The 17,521-nt window shown below is 34.6% G+C and overlaps 1 protein-coding gene across 4 annotated transcripts in view; it reads left to right on the top strand.

Moving 5' to 3' along the window:
• LARP4B (La ribonucleoprotein domain family member 4B) overlaps positions 1-17,521 on the top strand; it is a 161,879-nt gene that overhangs the window by 39,339 nt on the left and 105,019 nt on the right. For all 4 annotated transcript variants that reach the window (XR_003567214.1, XM_027841047.1, XM_027841048.1 and 1 more), the window contains exon 2: positions 16,447-16,581. Coding sequence is in view for 3 of the 4 variants with exons in the window: in XM_027841047.1 (XP_027696848.1) it covers positions 16,501-16,581 (81 nt within the window). In the remaining variant the exon portion in view is untranslated. The remainder of the gene's footprint in view (positions 1-16,446; positions 16,582-17,521) is intronic.

Here is a 17,521-nt window from a genome sequence, read left to right as displayed (position 1 = left end):
TCATAAACTCTGTAATCCTTTTATCTGATCTCATCAGATATTTATCAGATACCAGCTTTTATTATTCCATCTTTCCTAGTGTCTAAAACCCAGTTCTTTGTCTTCACTATGACCTCCAATCTCTCCACCCTGAAGTTCTTTCCTAGGCCATCACCCCTGAATTGACTGTGTTCTTCTCCCTTTAATATCTCAACTCCTTAGTGAACCAAGATAACTCAATGCTAACCTTTCATTTTTATTCCCTCCATTTTTGTTCTCCAAAACTCTCCACACAGTCCCTCACTTCACTGCACTAGGTTTCATATAACTGTGCTAATTGGTCCCACTATCCATTTATGCCCTGACAGCCAGGAGGCAATCTTTTTATACCTCCCTGGTTGACTTACTATTCCACCCCTCCCCAGTTGATTTATTATTTCACTCTTCACGGTGTTTTCTCCAGTCTTTAAAAAAAACCTCACTTGAAGAAAAAACAAAAACAGACCTCACTTGATCAAATCATTTCTATTGCCTCTTCTACCTTTATTAGCTAAACTTAAGAAAGGCATCTGTACTAGGTACCTCTACTGCCTCTTCTCATTCTTCTTGACCCTCTGCAATCTGGCTTCTGATCTCAATCAACTGAAACTGCTTTCTCCAAAAGTTATCAGTGATCTGGTAACTGCCAAATCTTTTCTCAATTCTCATCCTTCATCTCTCTGTAACCTTTGACATTGCTGATTATGCTCTGTCAAAATTTTCATGACTGCTCTCTCTTGGGTATCTTTCTACCTATTCAACCATTCCTTTAAGTCTCTTTTGCTGAATCTTCATTCAAGTTACAGTTTGTATTCATGTTTGTTTCCACCATTAGAACATAAGTTCCTTTAAGTCAGGGATGGTTTCACTTTTATTTTTATATCTGTTGCTTTAGCACGAAGTGCCTAATGAGTGTCTGTTGACTAAGTGCTGGCCTTTTCTGCCTCTGAAGCTATCTATGTGACTGTGGAGATATCAGTTAACCAATAGGTGGGGAAAAAATTCCCTCCCCTCTTCAGTGGAGGGGAGTTTCTGCATTGGGACTTCTCCAGAATGAAGTCACAGCTCCGAATCAAAAGAAAAAAGAAAAAAAGAAAAACTGTATTCTTATATAGCATAAGTTTATTTATCTATGACTTTTTGAAAAGTATCACAGGTTTTTTCACAATAAGTATTTTCAAACAGGCAGTCATTTCATAGTTATATTTGTGTGTTCTGTACATACATACATATATGTGTATGTACGTACATACATGCATATATGTATGTACATACATACATTTATGCATATTCCTTTCAAAGAGATCTCATACATATATTCATATATATATATTCCTTTCAAAGAGATCTCATACATATATTCATATATATATTCCTTTCAAAGAGATCTCATTTTAAGAACTTAAGCCTGTATTCAAACCCCTGGACTAAATTGAAGCTGTTTGAGAAGCACTATTATTTATCTTTGTAGTCAACATAATACTTAGTATAGAGCCTTGTAGTACCTCCTTTTATGTAAATATGTGAAATAGGTTACTTATTTAGAAATGGGATCCAAAAATCAAGTAACCCAGCTGGATCAAATTAAAATCATTGAAACATTTTTCCAATTATCTACTGTATGCAGAGCACTAATAGATATGGGAGATATAAAGAATTAAATGAGATGAGTCTTTCTGTGATCACACTTCCTAGTAGAGAGAGGTGACACATACATAAATAACCATAATACTAAATGAGACATGAAGTGCATTAGAAATGCAAAGGATGTATTAAGTAAAGAACAGGGGATGGATGCAGTGGTAGTGATGGAGAATTTTTGTTTGGCAGGTGGGATATTAGTGACAGGGAATTAGGAAAGACTTGGGAATCAAATTAAATTTTTATATTTAATACCTTAATATTTCCTTTCCATTTGACTTATGGACTGTGTTAGAGGAGCAAACCCCCCACCCCCCAACACAAACAAACAAACAAAAAAACCTGGACTGCAAAAACTAAAAAAACTAAAAAACCTCCTTGCTTTTATGGTTGTCAAGCAAAAGCTCTGAGAATTTTTTTTTAAGGTAACTAAATGTTGTGGTAACATTCATTGATTTAAAATTTTTCATGAAACAGATAAAAGTTAAAAAAGATTTATGAACAATTGTAAATCTGTTTATTAAAAAATTGACTTTTGAAGTCATATAACTGTGACATTCATAATTTTTTTAGAACATGAACTGATAGGTCAGATCTTTTAAGGAGGAAGAAAAAAACAAATTTTTTGAGTCATTTAACATTTTTTCCCTCTTTCTACTTCTTTTGTTAATTTAACATTACCCAGGAATATTAATGAAAGATTCATGTAGTCCAGGAGTGATAGCCCAGGATTCCAAAACTCAAAATTGTTGATTTCATTTAACATTCATCAAATAAGGTGACTGGCTACCAAGCTGGAATGGGGAAATTCCCCACTAATTGCAAGAAAATCATGGTGAACTATAATCCTATAATCACTCGAGTCTCCTTTCCATACTTAACTTGAAGACGTTCCCCCCCCCAAAAAAAAAGCACATGACAGGAAAATGAGTTGCTATTCTTTAAAAAAAAAAAAAAAAAGTTTTTAGAGAAGGGCCAGGAATCCTTATATTTACTCATTTATAATGTCAGTTTTACTTCCACACTTGTTTAGAAATGTATTTGAATTTGTTCCAATGGGATTGATTAATGTTTGCTTATGCAAGATATTCCGTCTACAAGAAACAGTAAAAGAACACAAAAAATTGGACCATTTCACAATAATTCACAGCCTGCAGTCCCTCCGATGCTTACTTCCACAAGCAAACTTCATGTCTTTTTCAAGGTAAAGTGACATATTTATTGTATATCTTGTGCTGCAGTAGGAGCTGTGGGCGGAGAAGGGTTGCTCTGCCCTTCCCCCTTCCAGCATGGCATGGGTCGCCCTGGAGATTGGGCGGGCCCACTGTTATCTCCCACTGCTACTTTGCCAACGTAAACCTTTTGAGAATGAGGGTGCAAGCCAGGCAGCAGCTCTAGGCTCAGATATTGCCACTGTTTATTGTATTTATGTATTTCTGAACCATCTAAGATGTATAAAACAGTGTTACTTTTTTTGTTATGTTGTGTCCCTAATTCCATTTTCCCTATAAACTGTGGCTTTTATTGCACAGTTTTGTATAGCTCGGTCATCTTTAGGACCGTATGTCAAATTAAAGCAGAACCAACTGCCATAGAAGTGAGAGATTGCTTGGTGTGATAGGAAGAGTACTCAATTTGGAGTCCTAGGTCTTATGTTAGAATCTTTGCTTTGCCACTTACTACCTGTGTAACTTTTGGCAAGTCACTTAACCTCTGTATCTAGGGGACAGCTAATTGACTCAGTGGTTGGAGCCAAGTACTTAAGAGTCCTGGAGTCAGGAAGGACCTGAGTTTGAATCCTGCCTGAGACAAGTAATAGCTGTGTGACTTGGCAAGTCAAGTTGCATAACATCTCTGTGCCTCAATTTCCTTATCTGTAAAACAGGGATAATAATTAACATCTGCTAATATTTTAAGATCAGATAAGGTATTTGTAAGGATCGAATGAGATAATATTTATAAAAAATGCTTGGAACCTACAGTGCCTTGCACATAGTAGGTATTATATAAATGCTTATTCCCATAACTACTTTAGTTGAGTCTCTACAAGACCTCAGTGTAGCTAGTACACAACAATAAAGACTTTTGTTTGAGTTCTTAAAAGACATCAATGTAAGTAACTATCAGTCTTGATAATTGCTGCTGCTTCTTCTCTACTTTTTTTTTTTTTTTGGCCTAGTATTTGTACTGTTATTTTGTAAATAACCAGATGGGGATAATAAAGTGATGTTCAGAAAATGATGCTCATCTCATCAAGTATGAAGATAGACAGTGGTGAAAAAAGTTTTTTGTTGTTTGTGTGTTTTTTTAAATGGGTGTTGCTGGTAAAATCAAGGAAATACTAACCAACAAGCAGGTGGGAAAATAGAGTGTAGTAAAATCAGCAAACGTTTTAAAAGTGCTTACTGTTTACAGAGCCCATCAGATAAGAACTTTAGATATGATACAAGTCTCCTCTTTTGGAAGTAAGGAACTTGTAAAAGTAAGAGTAAAATACTTTGTCTAATATGACAGTATCTTAAATTCTACCTTCTTTTTGGGCACCTGGAAGCAGATTACCAAAGGATTTCAAGTTCACAAAAACACCCTAATTAATGTCTAGCTGATTATTATTAACATGTTTCTTTTCAAGAAAAGTTATTTCCTTATTGTACAAATCCTGCCAAAAGATTTCTTTGTTTACCTTTTTATTAAGATGATTTGAATATTGAAGGAAGAATAATTTGGTGCTGAAAGTGGATTGATAAGAACACTTAGATAATTTTAGTATCATATAATGTCAGCTAATATGCTACTTATTGAATGATTTCCATTTCAACCAACATTTATTAAGTATTTACTATGTTCAAGTCACACAGGCTTTTATGTTTTCTCCTGTTGTAAGCATGTAATAAGGTATTTGGCCAGCCATCAATAATACTTTTATTTTGCCTACCTATTTTGTTTTAAGCTTTAAAACTTTAAAAGAAAAAAAAACAACCAGGTAATTCTCCCCCCCTCCCCAAGTATTCATCTGCAAATAATGTACAATTTGTGAAATTCTTAAAAATTCTAAATTATTTTTATTTTTTCATTTTCTGGTAGACTTTTGCCTTGTTTAACCAAGTAGTTTCTTTTTTTTTTAATTTGTTTAACCATGTAATTTCTTAATTTGGAAATGTTGCTTTCTGCCTTTTATGGACTTTGAACTAATATTAAGAAATTAGAGGAGAGAATAATTTTTTGTGTAGCACCTACTTTGCTCTTTTACAAATATTATCTTATTTGATCCTCACTGCCACTCTGTGAGGTCTGTGCTATTATCCCCCTCTTTACAGTTGAGGAAACTGAGGCAAACAGAGGTTAAGTGACTTGGCCAGCCAGGGTCACAAAGCTAGTGAGTTTCCTGGGGCTGGCTTCTTGATTCCAGACTGAGCATTCTATCCATCGTGCCATTAGCTGCCCCCAAAATAGACTACCAAAAACATAGATGCCTAGGGTGATCACTAAATAGGTTTTCTTGTCAAAAGATTTTTGCAAAAATGTCTTTACCAGGCCAGATTTAGGGATTATCTTTGATGTATTTATTCATATTTGGTTTTTTATCAGGATAATCTACCTTATTTCCACTGTTGTGGCTGTTTTGTTATTGAGAATGTTATGACATAAGAAGAAATTTTTGGAAATACTTTGTTTGTATCACAGTTAACATAATTCCATAGCTATAAAAATGTCCTCTAAAATGAAATTTGCCAGCTTGCAGCTCCTTGCACTTACTGGTAGTCTTTGAGTAGAGATGGGGATACACAGTAGAAGTATGATTTCATTGCTATGGGGAACTGTAGGATGAAGAAACCTCATTTACCAGTATAGGTTTGACACTTGTACAACCAGTCTCCTACTTGAACATTGTTTGCCACAGAGGGGACTTGAACCCAGGTCTTCTTGGCTTAAAGGCCACCTCTCTATCTACCAAGCCACAATGCATCTCATTTTTTGAAACTTCTATGAGTTTAAAATCTCCTTAAATGTTTTCTTGTACCTTATCAGTGTGCTTAGGTATGTCAATGGGTATGGCTTGTAGTGTTGTCCCTGGCTAGATGAGGCAAAGATCCATGCTTCAAGACCCAGGGAGAGTGTTACCAAATGGCAAGGAGGTAGAGGAGATGGGTCCAAGCAGAGGAGGCGTGCCACGGAGTATTGGAATTGGAGAGGAGTCCTGGATCTTTGCAAGATAACAGCAGTGGCTTACCCCTTCATAGGTAGTAAATGAGAGAGCCTAGGATTTGAACCCAGGTCCTTGGTGACCAAATCCATTCCTCCTCTGACTTGCAGTGAATTGCTTTCAGAGCCCTTCACGGTAAGTCAGCTTGGGTAGGGGGGTGGGGAGAGTGGTCATTTCTATCTCGAACTACTCCCTCACACTCTTAGTTAATGATATGTTCTCTTTTTTAATCAAAGATATCTCAGCTGTTGAATTTAGGATTATAGAATTTAGAACTAAAAGGGGTCTCAAAGATTATGTGGTCCTTATTTTACAGATGAGGAAACTGAAGATTTCCTCAAAAGCTTAAGTGATTTGGCCAAAAGATCTGGCAGGCTAGTAAGCAGCAAAGCTGGAATTTGAAGCCAGACTCCATATCCAGTTCCCCTTTCAACTACTTCAGACTTCTTCTCAAAGCCTTTACCTCAAGGGAAAGGCCAAATCTACCATCTTTTTCTAATGTAGCATGGAATATTAGTTTTTATTTTTCCATGTCTCTTTTCTGTTTATAATTTATTTCTTATATTGTAGCACTCTCTTCCTTGATCAACATAAGGTGGGCTGGTATTACATTTTCCAATCTATCCTAACATAACAACAGCTTATATTTACACAGAAATGAAATCTCTTTAAAAGATTCCATATGGCATATAGTGCAATTAGCGGATGAGCAAACTGAGGGTAGGGTTAAATGACTTTGCTGCTCAAAAAGTTTCTGCAGGTTCCTATTTATTGCCCCAGGAACAAATTTCTCTGTCTGGAATTTAGAATCTTGAGCCACTTATATCTTTCCAAATTTAATTCACATTACTTCCTCTTATACATTTCACCTAGATTAGCCTACTTGCTATTTCTTCAATATGATAATAAATCTCTTGCCTCTGCCTTTTTACAGGCTGCATCAGATACCTGTAGTTCTGAGCCTTCAAGGCTTTGCTAAAGTGCCTCCTTCTACATGAGAACATTCCTGAAATCTTAGGGTGTATGGGGGGGGAGTTCAAGGAGGCCTAGCCCTTTTTAGAGCTGCTCATCCACCTTTGTTGTCCATCTGTCACCCATTTCTCTCCTATGGCTCCAACATGCTATAGCACGTGCATGGGCGACCTCCTGGAAAACTGTCTAGGCAGATGGGCTAAACCAGATTGAGGTTAACTGACAGGCCCCAAACCCGTTGGTGAGTTAAGTGGATGTCTACTCGAAGAATGTGAAGACTTCCTGGGGCAGTGGGCAGATGAGAACAATTTGTACCACTGGCCATGCCGCACGTAGAGCTTGGACGATCAATTGCCAGTCCTCTTGACTTTTGCCTTGTCACTGGACTTCAAAGAGAGAGGCTGACAATTTTTAAGCCTCACTTAAATCCAGTCACTCACAAGTGAAGACATCACCCATCATCCACTGATTTATCTCAGTATCGTGATGTCATTGATCATCTTCAGAAACAAAGGATAAACAACATATTTTTTCTTAGATGCTTGACATAATAGATATTTTCTCTATTACATTTAACAAGGATGTATTTATTTGTATATTATTGTTATAAAAATCTCAGTGCCCAAAACGTTGTCTTCAATTTTTTCTCCTCAAAGGATTGATCACATGACTCCTGAAGTTATTTTGATTTTTTTTTTTTTTGTATGTGGGAACTGTAGACTTCTCAATATGAAATGAACACAGAATTGAAAGCCAGGAGTTCTAATTCTAATTTCACATCTGACAGCCAGGTATTACAGGGAAATAATTTTAACTTTTTCCTGTGATACCTTAAGTGTGCTGCAGCATGTTTTGTGTTCTTTATGAGTGTTACTGTTTGAAAGAACCCTAGAGATCGTGTAATTCTTATTTTTACAGTCAAAATCAAGGCCCAACAAATGGCAGAACTAGATCCAAAATTCAAGTCTTTTGACTCCTCCTCTCATTCTTTGTTCTTAACCTGCTTGACTCAACAATGCAGATATTATTAATCTCCTTAAAGGTTGATCTAATCGAAAGGAATTCAATGTTTCTAAATACTGAAGATGTTTCAAGAACTTCAAAGGAAGAAACTACTCCAAAGGCACAATAAAGCATCTTGATAATTTTAGTTACAGTGCTGATCAAATTATATATACATACCCACAGGAAGAAAAAAGTCTGTAATATGACATGGGGAAAAGTTGAAATATTTTTGTCTTTGTGTTATCTAGTTTTCTTCTCTCTTACTTGTAACAGAGAATCATCTTTTAAATCTCAAAGCTTAGATTTTGACAGTTTGTTTCTAGGACCATTTTAAGCCCTTGTTTCTTCCCTCTCTTCTATTTCACATTACTGTTTTCTATCTGAATTTCTTGTCAGATTCCCCTGATTTGTCTAAATCAGCCTTGCTTCTTCACTAATGAAGTTTTTCAGATCAAGATGTCATGTTGTCTTTTATATGTCTTCCATATAAATACTTGTTAGCTCTGTATTTATTAGAAGAAGAATTTATTTCTGCTATAGTGGATGGACAAAAGTAATTTTTTTCCCCATTAGACATTATGTAGTTCTCAAAGGCATTGGGAGCACAAGCAATAAATGCCTGCAACAGACTGTGTCTATACTTCAAGGACCAGCCTAGTTAAATTTAGTGCCATATATCAGCAGAGGGTTGACCACAAAAATATGGCTTTGTTCCAGTCTTGTATCATTTGAAGTTAGACATCTTTGTGTTGTTTTCCTGGTTGAATATAAACAAGTGGAACTTGAAAGATACTTTTTATTATCTAATTCATCCTTTACCTAGGCTGATCTTGGACTGCTTTTTTGACTTGGGTTTACTTTTCTGTAGAACCTAGAAAAATAAAGAAAATAGCTGTGTTATTTCTGTGTCTAGAGAAGTTAGGGAAAGGGAAAGCAGATCACCTTTCTCGAATAGTCTAGTAAGGAAAGAGAAGGTTCAGAAACTGTTAAGAAAAATTATGCCCTTTCAAGTACTTTTTAGATTTTTGAGTCTCTGTGCCAGAAAATACTTTGCTTGGGTTAGTGGATCCATTCTTAAGCTATTTTTTTGATGTGGCAGAAAAAAAAGTTTTTTGAATTCGGCTGTAAAACTGCTGCATATGGGTAATGAAAAGGATTATAGAGAAGTTTTTGTTTTATAGTATGGCAATATAGACAACTAAACTTACATAATGAATGTTTACATTATTTTCAGTGCAAAAAAGATAACACTATTTTAGTCACTCCAAGTGCCCATGAGAATTTTGTCCATTTATTTTCTTTTATTTTTCTTCATGATACTGGTAAGTACTCCATTCTTCTCTTTTTTTCATTTTTTGCCTTATTTTATAAAGGTGTTTACATGTCTTTGCAGTCTTAATACTTGTCAGTATTAATAGCATAATATTCCATTAGATTAATATACCACATTGAACATTCTCTGTGGGTATTTAGATTGATTTTGATTTTTTGCAATTAAACTTTCCAAATGGAGTTATTGGGAATTCCATTTATAATTCTATGGAATTGTAATTCCAAATGGAATTATTGGGCCAGAAAATATGAACATTTTTTGTCAGCTTTTATTGTGTCCTGCTAGAATGCTATCCCCAAAAGTCTCTCCAGTTCTTTTAATTCTATCAACAGTAAGAGCAAATGCTTCTCTACAATGCTTTGATCACTAAATGATAGTATTTTCCTTCTTTTAAAAAGTTACATCTCTTTGAGATAAAGTCAGAAATTTTTATTTTCAAATGGCTGTTAATAATTTGAACTTCTGTTTCTGAAAAACATCTTTTCATACCCTTTGAATATTTATTGGGATTTACCCTTGCAACTTAGCATTTCTTTATTTGTATATTTTAGATGCCATGTTTCTATTTATTTGCCTTAAATACTTCTTACCAAACTGTTACTTACTTAAATTATATTGGTTGTTCATCTTATACTGTATGCCAAGATAAAGTCAAAATGGGTATGTGATTTAAACATATAAAAAGTGACTTCATAATCAGATTAGTAGAGCAACGAATAGTTTACCTGTCAGCTTTATGGAGAGGGGAAGCATTTAAGATCAAACAAGAGATAAAAAGCATTATGAGATGTAAAATGAATAATTTTGATTATATTAAATTAAAAAGGGTTTGCACAAACAAAACCAATGCAAGCAAAATTAGAAGGAAAGAAGAAAGCTGGGAAACAATTTTTACAGCAAGTGTCTCAGGTAAAGGTGTCATTCTCAAATATATAGGGGACTGAGCCAAATGTATACAAATAGTCAAAGGATATGAACATTTCTTCAGAAGAAATCAAAGCTATCTATGTAGTGATATGAAAAAATGCTCTACATCACTGTTGTTTGGAGAAATATAAATTAAAACAACTTTGTGGTACCACATCATACCTTTCAAATTGGCTAATATGACAGAAAAGGAAAATGATAAATATTGGAGAAGATGTGGGAAAATTGGGACACAAAGGCATTCTTGTAGAAGCTGTGAACTGATCCAATCATTGTGGAGAACAATTTGTAACTATGCTCAAAGGGCTATAAAACTGTGCATATGTACATACCCTTCGATTCAGCAATACCACTTATTAGGTCTGTATCCCAAGGAGAGACATTTAGAAAAAGAAAAAGGAAAATAGGATCTACTTGTACAACCGTATTTATGACCGCTCTTTTTTTACAGTGGCAAAGAATTGGAAATCAAGGGGATATCCATCGGCTGGGGAATAGCTGAACAAGTTGTGGTATATAAATGTAATGGAATAGTATTGTGCTATAAGAAATGATGAGCATGTGGATTTCAGAAAAACCTGGAAAGACTTACATGAACTAATGCTGAGTGAAGTGAGCAGAACCAGGAGAACATTGTACATACATTGTATGATGATCAACTGTGAATGACTTAGCTGTTTTCAGTAATACTACAGGAAGGTTCCAAAGGACTGAAGATGAAAAATGCCATCTACCCCTAGAGAAAGAACTGAGAGTCTGAATGCAGATTGAAGCATACTATTTTCATTTTCCTTCTTTTCATGTTTTTTTCGCTTTTGTTCTTTTTCTTCTTTCACAACATAATTAATGTGGAAATGTTTTGCATGATTACACATACATGATCTTTACTAACTATTTTAGGGAGGGGGGAAGAAAAGATGGAAAAAGTTGGCAACTCAAATTTTTGTTTTTGGTGAGGCAGTTGAGGTCAAGTGACTTGCTCAGGGTCACACAACTACTAAGTGTCAAATGTCTGAGGCTGGATTTGAACTCAGGACCTCCTGACTCCAGGGGCTGGTGCTCTGTCCACTGTGCCACCTAGCGCCACCCCCCACTTTTAAAAATGAATATTAAAAATTGTTTTTACGTGCAGTTGGGAAAAACAGTTACTAAAAGCATTTGTTTGTAAAAACAGGTTTGTTTGTGTTTGTTTGTTTGTTTTTGTTTTTTGTGAAGTACAGTTTTGAGGTAGTTACCTTGCAATATATGTTTTAAAGTCTTGGAGTATTAGAATCACTCCTAGCACCTTTACTACATCAGTTTTTCTTTTCCATGTGAACCATAATATTCTTGCCTCCTAAGTGGTCTTCCTGCAACTAGCCGTTTCCTACTTCAATCAATCCTTAACAATTTGCAGCCAAAATAATTTTCCCTAAGTATAGTTCTGACCTCATGAATCCCCAATTTAAGTAACTCCAGGAGTTTCCTATTAACTCTAGGATGAAATATAACTCTCTGTTCAGCTTTTAAAGTTCTATGCGACTAAGCCCTAAACTTTCTTTTCAGCCTTAATGAACAATACTCTTCCATCCAAACTCTTTGTCATGCTGGCAAATTTGCTTTCTATCTGTTCTTCACACTGCACACTCCTGTGTCACTCACTATGCCTTTGACCTGACCTCTCTGATGTTGGAAATATACTCCTCTCCTTACTTTAGTCTCTCTGTATCTTCAGTATAATAGCCTGCACTGAGTAGGTGCTTAATAGAAACTTGGTTTTTTGCCCCCCATATCTATTTTACCGTGAATGATTAGTTCTATAAAGAAGTCCATCCATTGTATTGTGATTAGTGTTGCATTTAATATGTAAGTAAATTTGGGGAATACTTTTACTGTATTAACCTGATCCATATACAAGCGTTGAATGTCCCTCCAGTTATTTAGATTCTCTTTTAATTTTAATATGCTTTTATAGCCTTCTTCATATGTAACATTTATATATATTACATATATAAATGACACTAATATGCATTGTTAGCAAAGAGCTTTTTATGTATTTTGTTGTTGATCCTCATGAAATAGGTACTGTTATTATCCTCATTTTACAGATGATGAAACAGGCTAGAAGAAAATTATTATTTAATGCTCAGGACATGTGACAGTTAATATGTGACAAAGGCAGCATTCAAACTTGGAGTCTGCTTAACTCCAAGTCCAGTACTTAACAATTGATAGGCTTGTGTTGCTGCAAATGATGTTTCTTTTTTTAATCATGTTTTCTTACTAGTAAATAAAAATGCAGATTTTTTAAAAGATTAATTTGTATCCAAGAACACTGCCAAACTCATTTGTCTCCATTAATGTTTTTTAAAGTGACCACATTTTCTGTACACACTTCCTTGTCATCTACAGAGCATTACATTTTCATCTCTTCCTCTCTAATGTTAATTCATCTACTATCTTCAGTTTTGTTGTAATTTTAGAAGTTTTGATACTATACAAAATAAAAGCAGTGAGTATTCTTGCTATTTGTTTGTTATTAGAAATTCTTATGTCATTCAATTGCATGTTATATTAACTTTTGACATAAGACAAATAATTTTTTATTGTATTGTGGAAAGATCTCTCTATATTTTTGAGGTGTTTTTAAAACAAATGCAAATTGAATCTTAATTGAAGTTTTTTTCCCCCGTGGGATTTGAGTTTTTGGTTTATGTTTTATGATGTTGGTAAGTCTTGTGATATTGAATCAATGTTGCAGGTCTGGTACAAACCCTGTTAGGTCATCCTGAATAATTTTCTTAGCATACTGCTGTGTTCTATGGCTATTTAATTAGTATTTTTGTGTTAACATTTATTATTTAAAACGGTCCATTTTATTTTAGTGTTGTTTTTTTTTTAAATCAATACCATGTTTGCCCAAAAGTGTTGCATAATTCCAGTGTTTGTCCTTAAATATGAATGAATAATCTATGTAACTCAGGGATTCTTTGTTAGAAAATCTCAGATATCCTATTGTGAAAGAGTTTAGACCAGATACTTTTTTTGGCAGGATGATTTTGATGATTTGTCCTACCTAGTTCTTTAGACATTGGTCCATTTAAACTATTCATTTCCTGTTGTGTCAGTTCTGGCAGTTTGGAAGTTGGTGGATAATCATCTGTTTCAATTGTTGTTCAGTTGGCTCAGTCATGTGACTCTCTGTGGCTCCATTTAGGGTTTTCTTGAACCAGATACTAAGTGTTTTGCCATTTCCTTATCCACCTCATTTTACAGATGAAAACTGAGGCAAATGGGCTTTAAGTGACTTGCCCAGGGTCACACAGCTAATAAGTGTCTGAGGCTGATTTGAAGTCATAAAGATGAGTCTTCCTGATTCCAAGCCCAGTGCTCTATCCACTGTACCACCTAGCTGCCTACTGAAGACTTTATCTTAAGTTTATTAGGGGGGAAAAAAAGGAAAATGATTGAAAGTTGTAAATGTCTGAGGCCACATTTAAACTCAGGAAGATGAGATTTCCTGACTTCAGGCCCTGTACTTTCTCTACCCACTGTGCCACCTAGCTGCTCATTTCAGTTATTATTGTGCCATTTCTATTTCCATGACATCTCTTGAATGTGTACCTTCTTCTCCGTTCATAAAACTACCACATAAGTTAAATTCCTGTCACTTCATGCTTGAACTACTAAAATTGCCTGTTGATGCTTCCTGTCTCATATTTTGTTTCTCCCTTCTCCAGTACAGCCTTTACACACTAGCCAAAATAAATTTCCTTAAGAGTAAGTCTGACTACGTTATCCTACTCAACAAACTCAATATAAACTCCAGGATTGCTATAAACTCAATCAAATATAAACTGTTATGGAGTTTATACTTATCATCCATTACTCCCCTTCATGTACTCAAAAACAGTCAGACTGACCATTTTGCTGTTTTAACATATCTCCGTTTCCTGTCACTGTGCCTTAGCACTTGTCCCATATCTCTGGAATCAGTTTCCTCACCTCAGTCTCTAAGAATCCCTAATTTCTTTAAAAACTCATCAAGCATTATCTTCATGAGTCTTCTCCTGGTATCCTCAGCTTTTTCAGTACCTTCTTCTCAAGAATACCGTGTGTGTGTGTGTGTGTGTGTGTGTGTGTGTGTGTGTGTGTGTGTGTTTGTGTGTGTGTGTGTGTGTATGCGCAGGTGCACATGCACAAATCTGTGTCCTCCAATGGAATGTAATTTCCTTCAGTATTAGAATTGTTTTGTTTTTATTAGCACCAGGAATAGGTAGTGCTGTTATAAGTGGATCAAAAAGTCTTAACGTTAACTTGACTTTGGGCAGGTCACTTAAACTCTTTGAGCCTCATTTTTTTCACCCATAAAATGGGGAGGATGCTGGCTTTAATATTTATTTTTTAGAGTTGTGTGTAGCAAATTTTGTATATTTTTTACACATACACTGTAAATTTGTGAGTGACATGCAGATATCATTGCTTCATTAAACTGTAGTCCTTGATAACTTTATACTGATTATCAAACATTGGTGTTGTGACATTGATTTAATTGTATTTCCTGTTATTCTTATTTTAGATTTAATAGCTCACACATTCTAGTTTTTCAACTATCTAAATATTTGGATTTTTTTTCTCCTTTTCATAATGGGGCCATATAATTAAGTTGGGCTTATTTTCATTTCTCTGGACATAAACATGAGAATATAGCTTAGACTTTGCCTAAGTCTTTTAGTAGTTTGGTATATGGGGGTCAATGATACTGTGGGATTGTTGTCATTGAGTTCTTTCTGTAAGTATACAATGAAATAAAATATATTTCTACATTTCTTTTCTAGACATCTAGTAATAGTATATATAGATTTTCTGAAATTCTTGATTTTCTATCAGACCTGAAAATGTTTAGAAGCATTTTTTGTTTTGTTTTGTTTTGTTTTGTTGTTTTTTAAGGCAATTGAGGTTAAGTGACTTGCCCAGGGTCACATAGCTAGTGAGTGTCAAGTGTTTGGTCTGAGGCAGGATTTGAACTCAGGTCCTCCTGACTTCAGGGCCGGTGCTGTATCCACAGAAGCATTTATTTTTAAAAGTTGTTATTTAAGAAATCTCAAGGGAAGATGGTGAGTAGTGAATGACAAATATTTGAGGGAACACTTATATAAGCACACCTCCTATAATTTTTTCATTGTGTAAGCCATAGTTAAACTTTCTCTGCCGTTTCCTCACCCTGCAATTTCTCTCATTAAATTACTATTTATGGGAGTAATGGTGTACCCCTATGGAAAAAGCCTTGCATTTGGAGTTGGAGGAACTGGATTTGATTACTGGTTCTGTGTTTTGCTTCCTGTGTTACCTTGTGCAAGTCACTTACCCTCTTTTGGCCTTATTTTCATCATTTATATGAGAGGATTCAATCTAGTGACTTCTGAATTTCCTTCCAACTCTAAATCTGTTGTCCTATAATTATATATCAAGATTCTTACCTAAAGTTAAGTTCTTATATTCTTTTAGGTAAATTGTTAGAAATTTAAATAGTCACACATACCATGATAACCATTCTACTTTAAAAAGTTAAGTATGTTTTCAAATGTTGACATGGTCAGTGAAGTAAAATATTAAGAATATAATGTTTTAATTAAATTAAAGCTGTCTAGTTTTTGTTTTTAATTTACTATTAACATAGGAATTAAAGTGATTCTTTTTTCATTTAGGAAATATAACTACAGGTTGGTGGTGGTTGGTGTGATTTGGAGTGTAAATATTATGTGAATTATGCTTAAACATAATAATGCATGGTTACTGAGTTTGAGGATATTTCCTTAATCAGTATTTAGTCACAAAAGTAGCTCATCAGTGAATTGTTTCTTAAGACTGAGTAGACTTACATTGTATCAATTTTTATTTTAGAACATTTAAAAGAAGATACAGAAGAATAAGGGGAAGCTGGGTGACACAATGGACAAAGAGCCTAGCCTGAAGTCAGGAAGACTTCTCTTCCTACATTCAAATTTGGCTGCAGACAAACTTACTAATTGTATGACCCTGGTCAAGTCACTTAACCTGTTTGCCTCAGTTCCTCATCAGTAAAATGAGCCGGAGGAAGAAATGGCGGACCACTCTAGTAACTTAGCTAAGATAACCCCCACTGGGGTCACAGAGTGTTGGACACAACTGAAACACCGAATAACATTACCAACAAAGCACTTAAAATCAAAAGCTGACAGCTTCAGGGTTTTCATTAATCTGCTATATGTAATCTATAGTATATTATTATGTAGTGTACTACTAAAGTAGATTCATTTTAAAAATTATTAATACAGAATTCTTCGTACAGCTTTTCACACTGTTTTCATTTTTTGTTACTTCATAGCACAAGAAAATTACCAGCAAAGTTCTCTTTGAAGAGTCATAAAGTAGACAGCTCATGACTTCTGATCAGGACACTAAAGTTGTGGCTGAACCGCAGGTGCAGCAAGTGCAAGAAGTAAAAGACAGTTCTCATCTAGTAAGTATAATAAATAAGCTTAAGAAGTTGAATTTCCTGAATTTCCCCTGTGTGGTAGTTTTTAATGTATGTTAAGACTACCTACTAATTTGGAAATCAATATACTATCAAAAACTGATTCTTTTGTTACAGGCAGATTTTAATATCTCAGAATTTTATAAAGTTAGAAAAAAGTAGAAATGACTAGTTCCAAATGAGGGGAAGATTAGTAATAATTTACAGAATTAATAGAGCCTCATTAACTTCATGAAGAAAAATTTATTCCTTCCATTTATTGAGTCATTTTTGATAAAGAGATTTTGGAAATATTTAAAGCATTTGTTATGTATCTAAAACTTATTTTCTTTGCAAAGTAATCACTTAAGATTATTTAACTTTAAAAAGTTTTCTTTTGATGGATTGTCATTGTGGAATCATTAGTTAAAAGTGATACAGTAATTTGAAATTCTATACTTTCCTCTGGAAAACTAATTCCTTAACCTTAACTAAGCCTTTCTATCTTATTTCCTTTATTAAAGTTAAAAGGGAATTCAGCTTGCAATTCAGAGTCTGTTAAAAAATATATAATATTCGCATGTTTATCTTATTCATCTTATTTCATTATATGTTTAAAAAAGAGCTTCATTAATGTCATTAAAAAAAAGGGGGGGGCAACCTTAAACTGTGTGGTTGCTGACAAATTTGAATAAGGCTGATGATCCAAAATATTTAGTATTATCACAAATGTCATTTGTACCACTCTTTCCATCTTTCCCCCAATTTAGCATGAATGGCACCAGGCCATGGTTGGATAGATTTTCTTTTTTTAAAGTAACATTTTGAGTTTAACATCTATATACGAGACACATAAAAACACTTCTGAAAAACTGGAATATGACCATTCAGAAAGACTCTGTGTGTGTGTGTGTGTGTGTGTGTGTGTGTGTGTGTGTGTGTGTGT

The sequence above is a fragment of the Vombatus ursinus genome, unplaced genomic scaffold (assembly GCF_900497805.2).
Source record: "Vombatus ursinus unplaced genomic scaffold, bare-nosed wombat genome assembly UNPS02014852.1, whole genome shotgun sequence".
Taxonomy (NCBI): domain Eukaryota; kingdom Metazoa; phylum Chordata; class Mammalia; order Diprotodontia; family Vombatidae; genus Vombatus; species Vombatus ursinus.
This window is presented reverse-complemented; position numbering and strand designations above follow the sequence as displayed.